At 37.1% G+C, this 20,282-nt stretch overlaps 2 protein-coding genes across 2 annotated transcripts; both read left to right on the top strand.

Annotated features, from left to right (window-relative positions):
* Positions 803-14,079, top strand: LOC109225738 (RNA-binding protein 28). The gene is made up of 19 exons (XM_019390542.1): positions 803-982; positions 1,089-1,149; positions 1,364-1,400; positions 1,864-1,994; positions 2,104-2,190; positions 3,050-3,136; positions 3,771-3,858; positions 4,945-5,078; positions 6,060-6,199; positions 7,500-7,550; positions 7,679-7,761; positions 7,838-7,892; positions 8,907-9,021; positions 10,567-11,059; positions 11,131-11,344; positions 11,438-11,508; positions 12,731-12,899; positions 12,980-13,109; positions 13,211-14,079. Exons 1-19 carry the CDS (start codon positions 884-886, stop codon positions 13,939-13,941), a joined length of 2,976 nt encoding a protein of 991 aa, XP_019246087.1. The 5' UTR covers positions 803-883; the 3' UTR covers positions 13,942-14,079.
* LOC109225649 (receptor protein kinase TMK1-like) lies at positions 15,864-19,990 on the top strand. The gene is made up of 2 exons (XM_019390427.1): positions 15,864-18,444; positions 19,216-19,990. Exons 1-2 carry the CDS (start codon positions 16,137-16,139, stop codon positions 19,740-19,742), a joined length of 2,835 nt encoding a protein of 944 aa, XP_019245972.1. The 5' UTR covers positions 15,864-16,136; the 3' UTR covers positions 19,743-19,990.

The following is a 20,282-nucleotide window of genomic DNA, read 5'->3' as shown; positions in this document are numbered from 1 at the left end:
GGTTGGCTTTGGTGGGTACGAGAAGAGGTAGATGGCAGCATAAGAAGTCTTGGGGAGAGGTGATCAGGCAGGACATGGCACAACTGCAGATTTCCGATGACATAACCCTTGATAGGAAGGTCTGGAGGTCAAGCATTAGGGTTGTAGGCTAGGGGGTAGTCGAACTTTTCTACTTTATACTAGGGGTGAGGCGGGTTTGGTATGGTTGATTTTAGACGGCTTGTGGTTAATGTTGAGTCCACACTATCCTTTTTTTCCCATTGCCCCGGGCCTTAATTACTGGTTATTGTTATTGCATGTCATCTATTTTATGGTTTTTATGCTTTTGTTACTATTTCTATGGTTTCTACTGACGTTATTGAGGAATTGTCTTTCTTGTTTTATTTCTGTCTTCCTGAGCCGAGGGTCTATCGGAAATAACCTCTCTGCCCCATCGGGGTATGGGTAAGGTCTGCGTACACATTACCTTCCCCAGAGCCCACTTTGTGAGATTTTACTGGGTCGTCGTTGTTGTTGTTGTTGCTCATTAGTAATGTTTCTGCTTCCTTGTTCTTCAATTCACAATAGGAAAAATAACATTGTATAGCCGCTCTCAAAATAATAGCCGAAAAATGTATTGATTGGCGCGGGCTAAAAGTGAATTTTGCCTTTCACAATACGATCAATGTTGGCCCACTTTTCTTGACACTTGGGCCTGGGCCGAACTCAACTCACTATTTTTCTTTAATTTTCCTGGACCCAATTCTTTGTTGAGCCCAGACCAAAAGATTGTGTCCTAACCCGAAATTGAAAAACCCTGTACCCATAAACCCCTAAAGATCTCCTCAGCACATAAAGTTCAAAAAGTTATCGCTTCGTGTTCAGTTCTTCGCAATCGGAAAAAATGGGAAAGAATAAGAAGACGATGTCTAATGGCGATAGCCAACATTCACCTGCCACCATATTCGTTAACAATTTACCTTATTCTTTCACTAATGCCCAGGTAATTTCTCCTTTCTTCCTAATAAAAATAAAATTCAGCTCTTTGCTGCTGCAATTCGTCAGAAAAAAAGGAAAAATAAACATACTGAGCTACTAATTATTTACAGTTGGAAGAAACGTTCAGTGAAGTTGGACCAATTAGGCGGTGCTTTATGGTTACAAATAAAGGTAATTTCACTTGAAACATTTACAAATTCAAATATGTTGAAAAAGAAAAAAAATTAGTTAGATGCAAGTACTGGTTTTGTTTTTTAATTGCCTAGTATATTTAATTTTTGCTATGAGTGAAAGAGAATTAGGTAAATGATGGAACACTTATTCCTTTATTAGGATTCAGTTGTTGTTGAAAAACTAATCAAAGTCTTCATTTTTATGTGCATAGGTTCAAGTGAGCACCGAGGCTTCGGCTTTGTGCAATTGTAAGTCAATGCATTTGTTACTACTTTTTGTATTTAAATGTTGGAATGTCTGCGCCCTACTCAAAATTTCTTATCTCATTCTTGACATTAATGGTGTATGAAAAATGAATGCGAATAATTAAAACGGGTCCTTGTCCTTTGCTCATTATCTGCATATTTTTAGTTCGTTCCTTTGTCATTGATTATTTAGAATTCTTGTTTTTCTTACCTTAATCTACATGAAGCTTTTCCAAACTTTATTTTCAGTCTAACATGCTGCCAATGTTGGAAAATGCTAAGTATTACTTTTGAATGCAAGGTGTCGATTTTACATGATCTGACACTATAAATAAATCATGGACTGAAGCAATGGTTCGTAGTTGATATGTTACTTAAGAGAATAAATATTCAGTGGTGTGTTTCCAATCTTGTGTATGTGGTTCGTATATTGTGCAACTTATTCTTCCTTTATGTGTTGTCGTAGTGCATCTATAGACGACGCTAACCGTTCCATCGAGCTGAAAAATGGCACAGTGGTTGGAGGAAGGAAAATTGGAGTTAAACAAGCTATGCAACGTGCACCCCGTGAACAACGTCGATCAAAGGGGGATCAAGGTTTGTGCTTCTTTAGTTTCATATTTTGCCAGATTCAATAAGGAATTGCACTAACATAAAGTACTCAACCTGTTGCTTATCTTACTTTTGTGTCAATTGTATTATTCAGAAAGCACCGCTGATGCAAAAGATGCCAAGGACGTTCCTTCTACTGAAATAGTCAAGCATGAACAAGCTTCAAGCTCTCAGGGAACAGGTTCGTAGCTATAACACTAGAGATACTTCCAATATTAATGTAGCTTTTTAGTTACTAATTGCTGTCTGAGAACCCAATCCAGCACTTAAACTTGACTGCCTTAAGTTACTGCATATAAACGTGATTGATGACAGAACCAAAAGAGCGCTTAATACATTAAGTGCCACATGTTTTAAATATTTTATGAAACCAACTTGGCTTTTCACTAATTTGAAACTGACTATTCAGAGTCATGACATGTCCTCTAACACGTCTCTATAAAAGGAAAATGTAACGGAGATTTAAAACTTCTTTATCTTTTTCTTTCAAAAGGTGATGTTTGGTTAGGAGTAGTGGAGAAAATAAAATCTCCCCATAAAATTTAACATCATTAATATAATGTTTGGCTTCACTTTTCTTTTCTATAAAATTCAGCATTATTTTAGCAATGCTTGGTCCCAATTTTTCTTTTCCACATTACTAGTACCCATATAAGTTATACGAGAATATATGTATTACTTTACGTAGGACAAAATGTAGAAAGAACTCGGGATTAGCAATACATGAATTAAAACTATTAAATGACAAAAATAACCCTTATGTAGTAACCAATTTTTATTTTGTTAAAAGAATAACAATTTTTTTTAAGATATACACTATATAGTATTTTTAAACAACAAACCAAGCATCCAATAATAAATAATCCCTTCATTACAATTCATAAATTATTAATCTCTTAACTACAGTCCCTACATTACTAATCCCTGCATAACTCGTTTCTAAACCAAACGACCCCTTTAATAAGGAAAATTGCACTAACAGAAAATACTCAATCTGTTGATTTTCTGACTTTTTTTTATCAATTATATTTATTATTCAGAAAGCACTGCTCATAAAGAAGACGACAAGGATGGTCCTTCTACTGAAATAGTTGAGAAGAAACAAGCTTCAAACTCGCAGGGAACAGGTTCTTTGCTATAGCATACCAGTGATATTTTCAATATAAATGTAGCTTTTAGTATCTAAGTGCTGTCTGAGAACCCAATTTAGCACTTCAAATTGAATGCCTCAAGTTGTTATATATTAAACGTGTTTGATGACAGAACCAAAGGATCACTTAATACATTAAATGGCACGGCTTTTACATAATTTTGGCCACCAACTTGGATTTTCATTAAGTTGAATATGGCCATTCATGAGTCATGGCATGCCATATAACACGTCTCAATAAAATGTAAATTCAAATTTAAGAGCCACCATATTCTAGATATTCAGTTAATACAATTTTTTTTTGACATTTACAGAGATACGCTTCAATAAATGTTTTAGGATATCTTGACTGAATACTTATCCTAGATACACATAATATAGAATAAATAATACATTAGACATTTAAAAGATAAGGTTTTGCATTAGCTTCATATTTATTCATTGAACGGGATTTACTTTTACGTACAATGATAAGTATCATATGAGTTAGTGATTTTTGTATTTTAAAATTATTAGTGACTTAGATTATTCGACAATACAAAATTCAATCAACTTCAGCCTTCAGATTTTACTTTATAACAGCCCCTGATGCTGTAACTTAATGTTGGCAGAAAACCTAGGAAAACCCACTAGAAAAAGAAAGGCTGCATTGCTTTGTGATGGTGCTGCTGATGAAGGAAATTATTCGGGGAAACAGAGGTACTTTGTTGTGTATTTGATACTGTTGCACTTTCATTTGTTAAATTTCGCTATTTCTCTTGATTATGAAAATATTCTATTTAAACTAAGTTATAAATATCATTTTGGAAATTGTCACTTTTTGTCGATAATAATTTTGGTGTAGGCTAATTTAAAAAAAGGATATCTTGTATTCTAGAGTTTATGTTGTATTGTTAGTATTATTTAAGGACCAAATATGAAGTACTAAAACTCTAGGGACCAGTGGATTAATCTTCTGTAAAATGCTGAAGGATGATAATTGTTGTGCTATCACATTGGACCAGGTCATCCGTTGTTATTCATTAATCATTTCCACTTCCCGTGGTTTTCATTGAATTTTTACTTTTAAGTATGCTGAGTTACTCTAGATTCTTTTTCATTCTTGGTGGATTAGTGCTGTAATATCTTGTCTTGCTCGCCTAACTTTTGAGTCTTGCGTCTTTGTGTTAGACATGATGCTGGTGTCTGCCTAGGCACTACTTAGGTGCTGAGGTATTTTGACCTTTGATTAAAACTAATTATCACTTGCGAACTTTTTAACCTCCCCTGTTTACCAAATATAAATTTTATGCGTCCTCGCACAGTTTTCTGAGAGCTAAAGTTTGTAGTTTCAGATTCATGTAGATTTTGTTTAGAAGTGATTATTGGCTTTCAGGAGCAATTTTGCCACTGCGCTTAAATTTGTTAATTAAAACCTCAGGCGTATCACACTTTTGAGGTGGTGAAGAATGATTTTGTATAGCTTAGAGATAATCTTTTGATTTCATAATGCACCCATGGAGTTGCCGTTTGCATAGATGGTTGAGTGTCTTTTGTAAAGGACCACATTCTTGGCTAGGTTCTCTGCCTTTTGTACCACTTGTAGAAGGGGAGTTTTTCCCATATCAACTAAATATTACTTATCAAAAGAGAAACAGGCATACTGCTACTGCATCACTCTTTGGCAGTTTGAAGTTATGCATTTGAACGTTGAATTGTGATTGTGTAGTCTTTACTTTCCCTTAGTTGACTGATGTAACTCCTCCTTTTGTATTTACTTCTTATGTCTTCCTTCATGTTAAACAGGGTCGCCAGGACAGTTATAATAGGAGGTATCGTAAATGCGGATATGGCAAAGGAGGTTCACCAGCTTGCGCAGAAGTGTGGCACCGTATGTTCTGTTACTTACCCTCTTCCAAAAGAAGAGATTGAAAGTCATGGTAAAACCATTTACATGTGCTTCCACTTTGCATTTGTTTTGGGTGCTATTTCAGCTGCCGCAGGCTATCAGATCTTTTTCATGAACCAGATTTAATCCTGTAATGACTTTCTTTAACATTACTCTTTTCTTAAAACACAGTATGCTTGCTTGTATATATGTGTATCTGGTCCTTTACATAAAGAAGGAAAACATGTACAGTCGGTACTATAAATCATGGAAAAAGGGAGAGTACTCTAGTATAAACTCTTTTGAGTGTAAGCCATCAAAAAATTCTTATCTATGTTAAGAAGGGCATTAAGAAAGGGGAAGAACGAGTTAAGGTCTTAATAGCTATGATATAGTTACATCTCTATTAATAGACAATCCTTACTTCTATGGTCAGTTGCTGAATCAAGTGCAAATGTCTTACACTCTTTGCAGCAGGCATAGCATCTCTATAAGGTCGAATTCCTCTAATTTTTGAGTTCAAATTCCTCGTATATTTTCATGCTGTATTGAGTACATAAAGCTTGATCATCCTCTCTTTTGGATTCCTGTGTACATTGATCATGCATGGTCTCCAAATTTTTTTCACGTAATCTCTTTCCTTATACAAGTCGGTGTTCATGTAAACAGGTTGTTAACTTGGATTACCAATGTTTGTGCTTAGGTTGAAGCAGTTAAGAATAGCTCACTGCTTTGTTCTCAATATGTCTATGTTCAGCACTCAGTTGTAGTTTTTGTAATTAAGGTTTCTCTTTAGCAAATATGCTTACCTAAAAGTCTACATCTTTTTGAGTTAGTACTGCTTAATTTGATTTGTGATTCTCAATGGATTAAATCCGCAATAAGCTGTTGAGGATTTTGGATTTGAAGTGGTTACTTTTACTATAACTTCCTTAGAAGAAACAAGTTGGATCATAAATTCCAATAAAAGCTATAAGATACATGTTATTTGACTTGGCCACTAATATATTTTACAAATCTATTGATATTCTAGGGCTAGCACACGATGGTTGTAAGATGGATGCTTCATCTGTACTTTTCACTAGTGTCAAATCAGCTCAAGCTTGTGTTGCATCATTACACCAAAGAGAAGTAAATGGAGCAACACTTTGGGCACGCCAACTTGGTGGAGAGGTGAGGTCGTAATTTTGTTCAGATAATTGGATGCTGCTGTTTTATTAGCCTTTGTCATGTGAAATGGCTTCCTTAGGGGAAGATTTAAGCAAGTTTGAAATAGTGGGATATGTCCAAAATTGCTTTTACTTATTGCTTCACCTTGATCATGATTTCTTTCAGTGAGGACTATAATGGTAATTGTCGATAATTAAAATAATGAAATGCTTCAGTCAGTATTAATATTCAAGTCCATTGTAGAAATGCCTGAGGGATGAAAAGAACACACCCCTAGTAGCAGATATTCAGGAATTAAAATCCTAGATCCTCCTCATAGTGTGCAAAAAGAGACTGTCTTACCAAGGGAATGTAATGCTTAGGAAGAAGTCCGCGATCATTCGCTTTATTAGAATAAAATAAAAATTGTTTTTGGAATGTGCACTTCGATTTTGAAGAAATATTTCCTACAGCTTCTGTCTCGAAGCTATTATTATTTCTAGCAACGATTCACTGGCTTCTTTATTACCACCCTCTCTTTTCAGTTGGTTTTACATTTCTGGGGGCTGCTCCTTAACCTGAAAAATTGGTGATGTTAGCCACCATGAGCTAGCGGCTTCCAAATGAAAATTTCATTGTGGATTGCACAGTAAACTTCATGATGGTCTTAATACTTTCAAACAGCTGTGGCTGATGGTGCAGAAACTTGATCTCTATCTTCTCAGCTGTGTTTTAGAGCTCTTTCCTGCTAAATAGTTATAGTTCTTTAGCTAGGTATTAGGTTTTTACTTTTCTGCTTCAGTATTGCTGTAGTTTGTTCACCGGAGAAAATACTAAGCATCTGAAATTCAGAATGAAGAAAAAGGAAATACGAGTGACTCTCTTTACTTACCATGTTAATCAGTTCTGGGTGGGCCTTCCTCATGGTTTCTCATATTATTATTCCCAATTAGACCCTGCCTCTTTTTGATATTGGTGGTATCTGGGTTAATTTGCATATACCTCCACTGCACATCCTGTCCGGTCCACAAACACAGGTTGCCGAGATAATCCTATCCACCAAGGCTAGAGCAGATGGGCTCACACCAAGTTGTGTAACTGCAATTCGAACCTGGCGTTTCCATGTTGTCACTCCTGCTCCTCAACCCTCATTTTACCTTTTATCTCTCCCATATCTGTAACTTGTATAAATTGCTAGCGCAACATTCTTGTTTGGAAGAGTACTTGTTCCATTTTTACTGGACACAGTTTGCTGCCCAACTTTGTAAGAAGAGTTATATCAGCTGATGGACTTGCACTTTCTAACTAATACATTTATGACCAGGGTTCAAAGACGCAAAGGTGGAAACTTATAGTGAGGAATCTTCCTTTTAAGGTCTACTCTTCTGTTCTCTATTTTATTATGTCTGTTCTATAAGCTAATCCACTTTTAGTGTACCATTTTCCTTTATATTCATTTGTGCTCACAGAGCTCTGACCTTTGAGCTTGGCAATAATACATAGGCCAAAGTGAATGAGATAAAAGATCTGTTTTCAAAAGTTGGCTTTGTGTGGGATGTGGTTATTCCTAAGAATTCTGAGACAGGGTAAGGGACTTCCCTTTACAATCTAAAGTTTGTTATTGTTAATTGCCACTAGTAACCATTAGTTAGCATTTTGCAGGTTATCAAAAGGATTTGCGTTTGTCAAATTTACGTCGAAGCAGGATGCAGAGAATGTATGAACTTCATATTCATATCAAGTAACTTTATTAAAAAGGGTTTTAATTAGTTGATTCCTTTCTTCTATCTTGAAATTAAGAAGCTATTACAGTCTGAGGAAGTGAACTGTGAAGATGCACATGTGGTGAAAGAATTGATGAATTTGTTTTTATGCGCTTTCTGAAATTCCCCTCAACCTCAAAGAAATGAAGCACAAAAGGATGTTTATGCCCCTTTTGAAGTTTTCAGATTGCATCCAGACAGATTTTTTGTTTGGTTGTTGTCTGCTCAGATTCCACTTGGCAATTATAGCGATATGGGTCTACATTTGGCAATCCATTTTGTTATCATTCTCTTTTACAGTTCAATACCAACTTCTGTTTTTTTAATTCGATTCAGCTGTAGAAAAAAATGAGTCGATTAACATTTTCTTTGTTACTATCTTAAACCTGCTATATTCTCTTGATGTGATTATTTTTTTTTAAATAAAAGGGTTTCTTAAAGCACCTGGTGGTGTGGTCTAAATAAGGGGCCCCGGGGCTTTGTTTCATGGTAATAGCATAGCTAATTGCCTTTTCTGATGCTCATTTCCTCCCTCCCTAATCTTGGAAAGAATAAGTAACGACAAAATGTAGCTGCTCTCCGTGTTTACTCCTTATCCATAGGGTGCTTTTTTGAGATCAAATAATCTTTTACGACGCAAATTAGTACAAGATGTCAAACATAACCACTACAGTCTTTAAGGCTTACTGAACACTTCTCTTGTTAAAGTGAAGAATCATACCTTTTGCCACAGTTTGCATATCTTGCTAGATATGATTGGAGTTTCTCTTTTATAAGGAATATGTGAGTGAAGCATCACAAAATGCTAGTGCTTCCAATTTATGTTTTCAATGATGTACTTGAGGAGCTTGCACCACTTTTTTTTTTTGATAAGGAGGAGCTTGCACCACTTTGAACTTTCATTTGGTTATACCCTTGCATTCTTATCTAGTTGAACTCCTAATTTTGTTTTCAATATCTCTTTGTAGGTTATTAAGACATTTAATGGGAAAACATTGAGTAAACGAACTATTGCAGTTGATTGGGCCGTATCAAAAAAGGTTTATGCAGCTGGTGGTCAATCTTCAGCAACTGTACAAGATGGTAAGTGTCTCTCTCTTTTTGTCTGAGAGTATTTGTTATATTTTGCTAGATATGTCATCATTTTCTTAATCCAATCATATCGAGCAAATTTTGGTCTTTAGGCATGGAAATGAAGTACTAGCGTGGCATCTACCTTTTGGTATACTTCTTGTATACGAGTTTTTTTTTTGACCAAACATATAAGAGGTTTCTCTGATTTAATACACCATTGGATCAAGTCAGGAATAATGATTTGGCGGCTCATGTTGGTTTTTCAAAATTCTTTGGCCATTGGCCAGATCTATTTTCTTATTTTTAATGAGTGTGCTTAAAAAATCACCAATTTGATGAGTATATTATAGTGAGCAGACATGAGACAGAAACATAACGCGGATGATGTGTATGTGCTGCTTTTTGGCTTTTGGAAAATCCCTCAGGCCGTAGATTTTTCAATCTCTTCTCCTTGCTCAGAATCAAGGTCTGTTTCAAGGGGCATGTGGATCAGAGGCTTGCAGAAGATAAGGGAAAAAGGAAAATTTGCATTGACCTGCAATGGACTCAGATCTATCTAGTATAAGCTGAAACTAAATGCTAATTGTGCCTTAATAGGTTGTTGCATTCTTTGCTCTATAATTGAGATACTTCTACTCCTTCTACTAAGATGGATGATCACTTCGTAACATATCTTAGTTGCTTTGACTCTGTTACTCAAAATGTGTTTGGAATGCTAATTTCGTTTCGTATGCCTCATCAAGATCTTCATGTTTTGAATCGGGTTCAATTTTGTTTGATGAAAGATCCATGTGTGCAAGTCTTGCTTTGCTTGGTTTCTTGAAGTCCCGGTGTCCAACATTCTCCTCTGTATATATGAAGAGAACTAAGTTCTTTTAGAAGTGAAGTTGAAATAATGTAAGTATCCTTCGGCGTCTAGGTACCTAATGCGTGATGTGTGGTTACTTGTAGAGACCTGTTAACAATAGTTTAGGTATTTTGGGGGGTTTCTCACAAGAGCTTATCATTGTTGTCTGATCATGCTTTTAGAGCTTTTTATCCCCTTTTTCCCTCAAAATGTTTCTCTTTGTCTTTCTGTCAGAAGTATCTGTGCTTCACTTATTAGCAACCCATCAAAATATTATCTATCCTCCCTTGAAATAGAACTTAACATGGCCAACTACTACTCCGTCGTATAGGTGCTGCGTCATTTCTTAGTGTTTTGAGGGTATATTGCCCTCTCACTAACCTCCCTTAAAATAGACGTTAAAATTACCAACTACTACTCCGCCGTATAGGTGCTGCGTCATTTCCTCTACCTAGTGTTTGAGGGTATATTGCCGTCTTGCTATTTTCTTTTTTAAACCTTTGTTAAGTCTGATTTAGAGAATATTGAATTCTTGATGGTTGTCACTTCTCATCCATCTAAACTGTTCCACAGCTAGTTCTTCCTTTCTTTTTCATTTTGGTGCTGATGTTATAATGCTATATCAGTTACTTTGTTTATGCTCTTAAAGGCATTGCTTCATGAGTTTGGGAACATAACAAATTCAATCTACACTATTTTCTCTGCAGGACAGGACGCAAAAGATGATAGTAGTAGCGATACGGATGAAGACATTGAAAATGATGGAAAATCTCAGCAAGCCGAAGAGGACGGAGATGACTCTCACCTTTTGGAAGAAGAAAATAACCAGACTGAAGTTAATTTTGACGAAGAGGCAAACATTGCGAAAAAAGTTCTTCAGAATTTCATTTCTCCAACTTCAATAGGGCCAACTACTTCTACAAATGATTTTTCAGGCCTTCCCAAGCAGGGGAAGGATGTTGAAACTATTCTCCCACCAGATGAACCACTGGGTGCATCTACGGCAAATAAAACACCACACGACAATTTAGACAAGAGCAAAGAGATTAATGCTGGGCAGAGTGAGGGAGCAGATGATCTGCAGGGAACAGTTTTCATTAGTAACCTTCCTTTTGACGTTGATAATAAAGAAGTCAAACAACGGTTTTCTGCTTTTGGTGAAGTGGAGTACTTTGCTCCGGTTCTTGACCGAGTCACCAAGTATGATCTCTACGGTGTGTTTACACTTTGTTGTCTAACGGCTCCTAGTAAACTTATTCTACATGTTGCAGGCGACCAAGGGGTACTGGTTTTCTCAAATTTAAAACAGCAGAGGCTGCTGAAGCTGCTGTTTCCGCTGCCAATGTTGTGGATGGTTTAGGTGTCTTTCTGAAGGGTCGGCAATTAAAGATTTTGAAGGCTTTGGACAAGAAAGCTGCTCATGATAAGGAGTTGGAGAAGGCCAAAAAGGAGGATAATGACCACCGCAACCTTTACCTGGCAAAGGTTGGCTTCTATTGCTAATGCAGTCTCGGCATTTAACTTCTTCCAAGAGATTTTTTAAAATTAATGTGGATGTAATCTGTTTTTCGGTAACAGGAGGGTCTTATTGTGGAGGGGACCCCAGCTGCTGCAGGTGTTTCAGTGAGTGATATGTCAAAGCGCAAGGGGTAAGTCTTACCAAGTTTTTTCTTAAATTCAAAACGGTGGATCTTGAAAGGTTAGCATGCTTTTGGTAGTGCATATCCTAACAATTAACCTCATATCAGCTGAGTAATAATTTTTTGGAAACTCGGAATTGCCCCTATTCTTATGACTCCTTTTTAATAAAAGCTTCTTTAACATAATATAGGACAATGATTCATAGAGCAAGAGTGATCCCTTAAGAGAAGTCTATACGTCCAGAGCAAAAAGGAAATATATGGTAGGAGTGACTTGTGTAATAATAATAATGTTTAATATTTTATAAAATTAGAGCTCCCTGTTAAGACAATAAAAGGTAACAAGCTGGATATAAGTTTGTGATGGAAATCTGCTAATTGTGTTTGATAGCAGTCCCACATAAGAACAGTGGAAGAGCTACAGTTCTTTTTTCCATTATTTAACCAACTTTCCTTAATAGAAGCAGGAAAGTTTGGCCCATCTCTGTTGGACTTGATTTCCTCCTGAATTGCCTGCTCTAAGCTAGACTTTTTCTTTTACGTGAAAAATAGAGCGCGTAAACTTGACAAAATTAGCCAAGTTTTTAGGAATTGCAGTTCAGGATGACGAATAAGGCACTAGATCATGAAAAACTCTTAGGTGGTGTATGCTGAGTATCTTTCAAGAGTTTGAACTATGCAAAAGGGTGAAATTACAGTGGGTTGGCGTCACACACATTTTGTCAAACGGAAATGTCCCCGTGATGAGGCTAATTTTCTTCTGATGAATAACATTCTGTTGTTTAGAGTGCAACTGGTTTCATAGGTAATGTCTTGCAGTCACGAGAGGTGAGTCCTTGTGATTTTGCTAGTTTGAGGATTTAGTTTGCCTCTGCAGGCCACATTTCAGGTTGGTGGCAACTCCCTTTACAATAATTCTAGTAGATTTTCTGCATTCAACGGTTAACAAACGCTCCCCTCTTTTTTATATTTTGGTATGCCAGTGTGATTTTCCTTGGACTATTTATTCCTTTCCTTCCACTTTAGGTTGAAACTGAATTGATTAGCAAATAAATTGGATGAATAGATAATTACTTCACCTTTTACTCTTTTGATGACCTTTGCAACATTTTATGCTTTTCTTAAATCAGTAAATGCAGAATGCTTTTAAAAGTTGTGGAGCTGTTCTATTGCAGTTCTTAAATGTTTTATATGTTCCTAGCCTGCGATGCTAATGTAGTTCCTCACTCAGGCTGCAAGAAAAGAAGATGATCAAGCTGAAATCCCCAAATTTCCATGTGTCAAGGACACGGCTGATTGTATACAATCTTCCCAAGTCGATGAGTGAAAAACAGCTGAAGACACTTTGCATTGATGCAGTTACCTCTCGTGCTACTAAGCAAAAGCCTGTGATCCGGCAGGTGAGCTATGTTTTGAAATTTAGTCTTTACAGTTTGGCTATATTTGTTCTTGCAACTCATTATCTTTTTCTATGTTGCAGATAAAGTTTTTGAAGGATGTGAAAAAAGGACAAGTAGTAGCAAAGAATCATTCTCGCGGAGTAGCTTTTCTTGAGTTCTCAGAGCATCAACATGCACTTGTGGCTTTAAGAGTTCTCAACAACAATCCTGGTAATGTGCCTTTAGTGTGCTAGATATTGCAACCTTACGTGTTTCTGGTGAATGTTAGGATTCTAGGTTTATGGCTTATCTGAGTAATTATATATTTCCAGAGACTTTTGGTCCTGAGCATCGTCCAATAGTGGAGTTTGCTCTTGATAATGTGCAAACAATGAAGCTTCGTAATCAGAAACTTCAGCAGCAAGGTTTTAACAAGAACAGAGAAGATCTGCAGCAGAATGCCAATAAAACTGAACTGAATCCCTGTGATAAACAGTCAAGAAAACGCAAGTCCAGTGGGGACACACCAGTTGCTGGGAATAGAGATGTAGTGAAAAGCAAGCGTGTCAGAGGTGCCACCGCAGAGGAAGGCAATGTGTCATCAGTTTCAGGGAGTAAAGATGGACATGAACTGAAAAATAGAGGTGCCAGAGGAACCAACTCTAAAGAAGAAAGAGATGAGAAGAAGAACAACAAGATGGAAGGTAAAAAGCTAGGAGGCACGAAACAAAAGCCAAAAGATAATCAAGAAGGAAAAAAGCTTGGCAGATTTGGAAACGAACATTCTGATAATGCTGCTCTCAAGGTGGGACATAAAGAAGATGTTGCAGTGAGAACAAAAAGGAGGAAGTTGGAAGATAAAACTAACCAACAGAAACAAAATATGAGTTTACAGGTCAAGAAAAAGGATAAAAAGAATAAAGACCCGGTGGGACGGGATGCTGTAGACAAGCTGGATATGCTGATTGAGCAATACAGATCCAAATTCACAAACAACAGTTCTAATCAAACTGATAGTAAGCAGCAGGGCTCTAAACAGCTTAAAAGGTGGTTCCAATCCTAAACCAATAGTTCTTCTGTAGCTTAATTTTATTTGATGATAACTGAGTATCATTTTGGGTTTGTATTTTGTTGTATTCTCCCCTTAAAATATGGGATAACAATTTTGGTTTTAATATATGGGATAGCAATTTTAGTCAGATTTTATTTTTGTTTTTTCCTTTTTCTTTTATCAATTGTTTTTACGTTCTGTTCTTAGCCCCCAGGGCATGGCCGAGGGCATGACCCTTGATAGGAAGATGTAGATGTCGACGATTAGGGTAGTAGGGTAGGTGGTCTAGATTGCTTATGCTTTCTTGAGCCGAGGTCTATTGGAAACAACTTCTCTATCTTCACAAGGTAGGGTTAAGATATGCATATACACTGCCCTCCTCAGACCCCACGGTGTAGGATATTACTGAGTATGTTGTTCTTAGCTCCCAGGGTGCTTACAGGATGTGACACAAGGGGATTGGAAAACTGCGAAAATGCTGCAGTTGAGAGGTGGATCTATTAACCAAAACATTTTTTGAACTCCTTTTGTTGCTTTATCGGAAGTTTTTCGTGCATTAATGAGTTACGAAATTTGCCAATTTTTATTAGCATGAGATGATTAGATTGTGTTCATAGGCCGTAAGGAGGCATAAGAGAGGAGTGTTAATAGTGCGGCCAATAAAGGTAAGGAATAGACACGAACAAGAATAGGTCTTTTGCACAAGAATAGGGAAACAAGTAAGAAGTTGTGGTTCACAAAATTATTTTTCCATTTTGTCCCAATAAAATAAAGCGTGGATATTCAAACGAAGAAAATTTTAACAAGATAACTTCCAAGATTATGAACAAAAATTTACCATACCACTACACGGTAAATTACAACAACAACAACCCAAACCCAACGTAACCACTACACAGTAAATTACAACCCGTAATATAGGACCATAAAATAAGAACATCTCTATGCCATCAATTTGGGATCAAGATAACATAAATACAAAACTACTTACTTAATTTGTTACATTGAGTAACATATAAAAATTCCCGTGAAATGTGTAATCTTATTAGATTTAATCCAGCATGTCCTAATTAAAACCCCATTATGAGGACCCCACAAGCATGTGCCAGTTGTATTCGTTCCTTTTACTCTCTCTTAGTCTCTTTTCATCCAAAACAAATTTCTCCTATTATGGAAAACCTTACTCCCATCATTCTCATCCCCTCGACTCTTTTTTTCTTTTGCACCTTAGTATATGCACTATTATGCAATTTGTAACCCATATTTCACCTTTTTATCTTTTTTTTTTTTGTTTGTTTTTGTTTTGTGATAGACAACATTTCACCTCAAACCCCAACTGAAATAAAATCTAAAAATAATAATAAAATGGATGTTTTCTTGTTAATCTCGATATTATATTGACATTTAGGTAAAAACAATAATGTCATAATGAGTTTAAAAGAAAATATATTCCATTCCATTCAATTTATGTGAATACATTTGACTTGATAAGGAACATAAGAAAAACAAAGATAAAGGCTTTAATTTATGAAATTAAACATGTCATAATATTTTCTCGGCTATAAATGTATGGAATTAAGGGTAAAACTAGAATCTAAAAGGAAATATGTGATATGAAATAGATTATTTTTTGCTTTTTGAGAGTCAGTTTGGTTAATCTTTGAAGTTAAATTGAATTAGATTAACTCAATATTAAAGTTAAAATTTAAATATTTAAAAATTATATAAATGTAATATAAGTTATAATATTTCTGATGTCAATGTGAATGAAAAAATTATATGTTAAAATGTTGGTCAAACTTTATATTGTCTAAATCTCGAAAAGCAAAAAGATTCAGACAAATAAAGTATTTAGTAATAAAAATAGGAAAAACGGCACGCGGTAAAATGCAAAAAGATGGTACTCCGTATATTATAGGGTTCAAAATGCAAAAATATGTCCTCCCAGCTCAGCGAAACAAAAATTCCAAATACCAAACCTTTTTCCTCTCTTTGTTCCCCTCCGTCTCCGCCGTTCAATCTGCTACCTCTCTTTCCTTTTTCTAAAAGCCCGCATTTTCCTTTTTACACTCTCCAATATTCTCCTATATCCCCAGCTTTAAGAAAACCCTAAACCTTTTAAGGAAAAAGAAAGAGAATTTCCAGTTTTTTGAGCCATTCATTCCTTGAACTTTTTCTACTGTGTGTATTTCTTTGTTCTTAACACAATGAAATTGAAGAAACTCCAATTTGGTGGTTCTGTTCGTTTGTTAGTACTGTTATTGTACGTCGTATCATCTGTATACTCTCAGGAGGGTAGTGCTGCAAACGACGCGGCAGTGATGCAAGAATTGAAGAAGCGAATCAACCCGCCGAGTTCACTCGGTTGGAATGACCCGGACCCGTGTAAATGGGGGAAAGTTCAGTGTACAAAGGATGGTCGTGTGACTAGGATCCAAATCGGAAATCAAGGTTTGAAAGGTTCTCTCCCACCAAACTTGAATAACCTTACTGAATTGGTAGTTTTTGAAGTTCAAAATAATGGACTCACTGGGTCACTCCCGAGTTTTTCCGGGTTGGATTCGTTACAGAGCCTTCTTCTAAACAACAATGGGTTCACTTCAATTCCTACCGATTTTTTCGACGGGTTGACTTCTTTGCAAAGTGTTTACTTGGATAAAAATCAGTTTTCGCCATGGTCAATACCGGAAAGTCTGAAAAGTGCTACGAGTATTCAGACTTTCTCTGCCGTTTCTGCTAATATTACTGGTACAATCCCAGATTTTTTTGATGCATTTGCTAGCTTAACAAACTTGCATTTGTCGTTTAATAGTTTGGAAGGTCCTCTGCCCTCAAGCTTTTCGGGCTCTCAGATACAGTCATTGTGGTTAAATGGTCTAAAGGGTAGGTTGAATGGTTCGATCGCTGTGATACAAAACATGACTCAATTAACCGAACTCTGGTTGCAAGGCAATGCGTTTTCAGGTCCTTTGCCTGATTTTTCGGGCCTTAGTCAGTTGCAAAACTGTAGTGTGAGAGATAATAGCCTCACTGGTCCAGTGCCAAACTCTTTGGTTAATCTTCCTTCATTAAAAGAGGTTATTTTGACAAACAATTTTCTGCAAGGGCCTACGCCAAAATTTCCATCTTCAGTGCAAGTGGATATGTTGGCTGATACGAATAGTTTTTGTTTGTCACAGCCGGGTGTTCCTTGTGACTCGCGGGTTAATACACTTTTGGCTGTGGCTAAAGATGTGGGGTACCCTAGGGAGTTTGCTGAGAATTGGAAGGGCAATGATCCGTGTTCCCCTTGGATGGGCATAACTTGTGATGGTGGCAACATTACAGTGCTGAATTTTCAGAAGATGGGACTTACCGGGACAATCTCTCCCAACTACTCCTCCATCACATCATTACAGAAGTTGATCCTAGCAAACAATAATCTTATAGGAACTATTCCAAATGAGCTTGCGCTATTGCCTAACTTGAGGGAATTGGATGTTTCTAATAATCAACTTTATGGAAAAATCCCACCATTTAAGAGCAATGTTCTTTTGAAAACTCAAGGCAATGTCAATATTGGGAAAGATAATCCACCTCCACCTGCACCTGGAACACCTTCGGGGAGCACTCCTGGTTCATCTGATGGGGGCGGAGGTGGACAAACTCATGCAAATGGTGGTAAAAAGTCTTCAACTGGGGTTGTTGTGGGCTCAGTCATCGGTGGTGTTTGTGCTGCCGCTGTGCTTGCTGGGCTGTTTGTCTTTTGCCTTTACAGGACTAAACACAAGCGGTCAGGCAGAGTTCAGAGTCCACACACAGTGGTTATTCATCCTCATCATTCAGGATCTGACCAAGATGCTGTTAAGATCACGATTGCTGGTTCAAGTGTCAATGGAGGGGATAGTTGTGGAAGCAGCAGCGCACCTGGGGATTTGCACATTGTTGAGGCTGGTAACATGGTGATTTCCATTCAAGTTTTGAGGGATGTAACTAACAACTTCAGCGAAGTGAATATATTGGGGAGAGGTGGATTTGGAACTGTGTACAAGGGGGAGTTGCATGATGGAACTAAAATGGCTGTTAAGAGGATGGAATCTGGAGTTATGAGTGAGAAGGGTTTGGATGAGTTCAAGTCTGAGATTGCAGTACTTACTAAGGTTCGCCATAGGCATTTGGTTACACTGCTAGGATATTGCTTGGATGGAAATGAGAGGCTTCTAGTATATGAGTATATGCCACAAGGGACACTTAGCAGGTATCTTTTCAACTGGAAGGAAGAAGGGTTAAAACCCCTCGAATGGACAAGGAGACTAACCATAGCATTGGATGTTGCAAGGGGTGTTGAGTATCTTCACGGTTTAGCTCAACAGAGCTTCATTCATAGAGATCTGAAGCCATCAAACATTCTCTTGGGAGATGATATGAGGGCAAAAGTAGCAGATTTTGGACTTGTTCGCCTTGCTCCTGATGGAAAAGCTTCAGTGGTTACAAGGTTAGCCGGAACTTTTGGCTATCTTGCACCAGAGTATGCAGGTAAAATTCATCATGTAACTTGTTAACTTTCATTTTATTATTGCATCTATTTGCTTACATACACCAAAGTATGCAAGGGTATATAAGGTCAAATAATATAAAACTAATAAGCTTTAGAGGACAACGGAATCAAAACCAATAAAAAATGAAGTTGGAGAAGTTCCTGTTGTAAGATTGCAGCAGATGAACTTACGCTGTAACATATCTTCAAATAATGGACTGGGAGTTCTAAGAACATAAAAATAAGCAATATGCCTCAATCAATTTAAATTGAAACCCTTCGGAGAAATTTTTGTTTTACTTTTTTGCTCGACACCATCCATTTCCTTGATAAAATGTAGGAATTTCCTGGTAACATGGCTCTGATTTTCATAAGTCAGTTCTGTTCTATTCACTATCAGTGTTGGACAAAGAGATTGATAATACCCATCATGTGTTGTGCTCTGTTTACAAAATAATGTTGGATGATGACTTCCTCGTATTGGTGAAAAGCACTTGCCTTTCTATGATTAAAAACTTTCTTCCTCGATAATAAAGTCGTGTTGCTGTAGTTCATATCCTTCAGGCGTTGATAGAGTTCTTCCATTTGATTTCTTATTTACATTTTATTCTCCCTACAACAACGCCTCAATCTCAAACAATTTGTGGTTGACTATATGATTCCTCAGTTACCATGTTCAATTTGAAATTCAATTTTACAATTCTCATCTTGAATTTCATCATTAGTATGAAAGAAATAGTTAACACTGATTATTTTGTTTAATTGGACAGTTACGGGCAGAGTAACCACGAAGATTGATGTGTTTAGCTTTGGTGTAATTCTGATGGAGCTAATTACTGGAAGAAAAGCTCTTGATGAATCACAGCCTGAGGAAAGCATGCATCTTGTCCCATGGTTCCGCAGAATGCATATTAATAAGGAGACATTTCGAAAGGCCATTGACCCCACAGTTGATCTTGATGAAGAAACTCTGTCCAGTGTCAGCATTGTTGCTGAGTTGGCTGGTCACTGCTGCGCTAGGGAACCCCATCAAAGACCAGACATGGGTCATGCGGTCAACGTGCTTTCATCTCTAGCTGAGCTCTGGAAACCAGCAGAAGTTGACGAAGATGAAATATACGGAATCGATTATGACATGTCCCTACCCCAAGCAGTTAAGAAGTGGCAGGCTCTCGAGGGAATGAGTGGCATTGACGGCTCTTCTTCATACCTAGCCAGCAGTGACAATACACAAACAAGCATACCCACCCGGCCATCTGGATTTGCTGATTCATTTACGTCAGCAGACGGACGATAATTTGATCGTCGAACAATACTGGTGGAGCTTTTGGCCTAATGTTTCCCTTTAGTGGTTTGGTTTGTTCAGTAATTGTACTAATCCATTGTATCTATCTTCACCTTCTTTTTCTCCCTTTCTTGGTTCTGCAGGGTTTTGTTAAGATCCTAGTGACAATATGCAGTTACTTTCATCTGATTCTTCTTAAACTTTTACCACCCTGTTCCTTCTTTCTTGAAGTTATCCAATATGCAAATATTTTGAGGCAATTCTGATTTCATGCTAATTACTTTGGATTCTTTTGAAGGGGACTAGCAAAGTTGATGTCATATGACCAGGATGTCACAGGTTAGAGTCGTGGAAACAGCCTCTTGCAAAAATGCAGGGTAAGGCTGCGGACAATAGACCCTTGTGGTCCGGCCCTTTCCCCGACCCCGTAGCGGGAGCTTAGTGTACCGGGTTGCCCTTACTTTGAATTCTTTCATCCTTTTTAATCTCATTTGGAAGTCTTTTTTGGTGTGTCTAGATTATAAGCCATCAAGATTTTAATATGGGAATATC

Source organism: Nicotiana attenuata, chromosome 1, assembly GCF_001879085.1.
Source record: "Nicotiana attenuata strain UT chromosome 1, NIATTr2, whole genome shotgun sequence".
NCBI lineage: Eukaryota > Viridiplantae > Streptophyta > Magnoliopsida > Solanales > Solanaceae > Nicotiana > Nicotiana attenuata.
The sequence above is the reverse complement of the archived record's forward strand: the minus strand, read 5'-3'. Positions and strand labels throughout refer to the sequence as shown.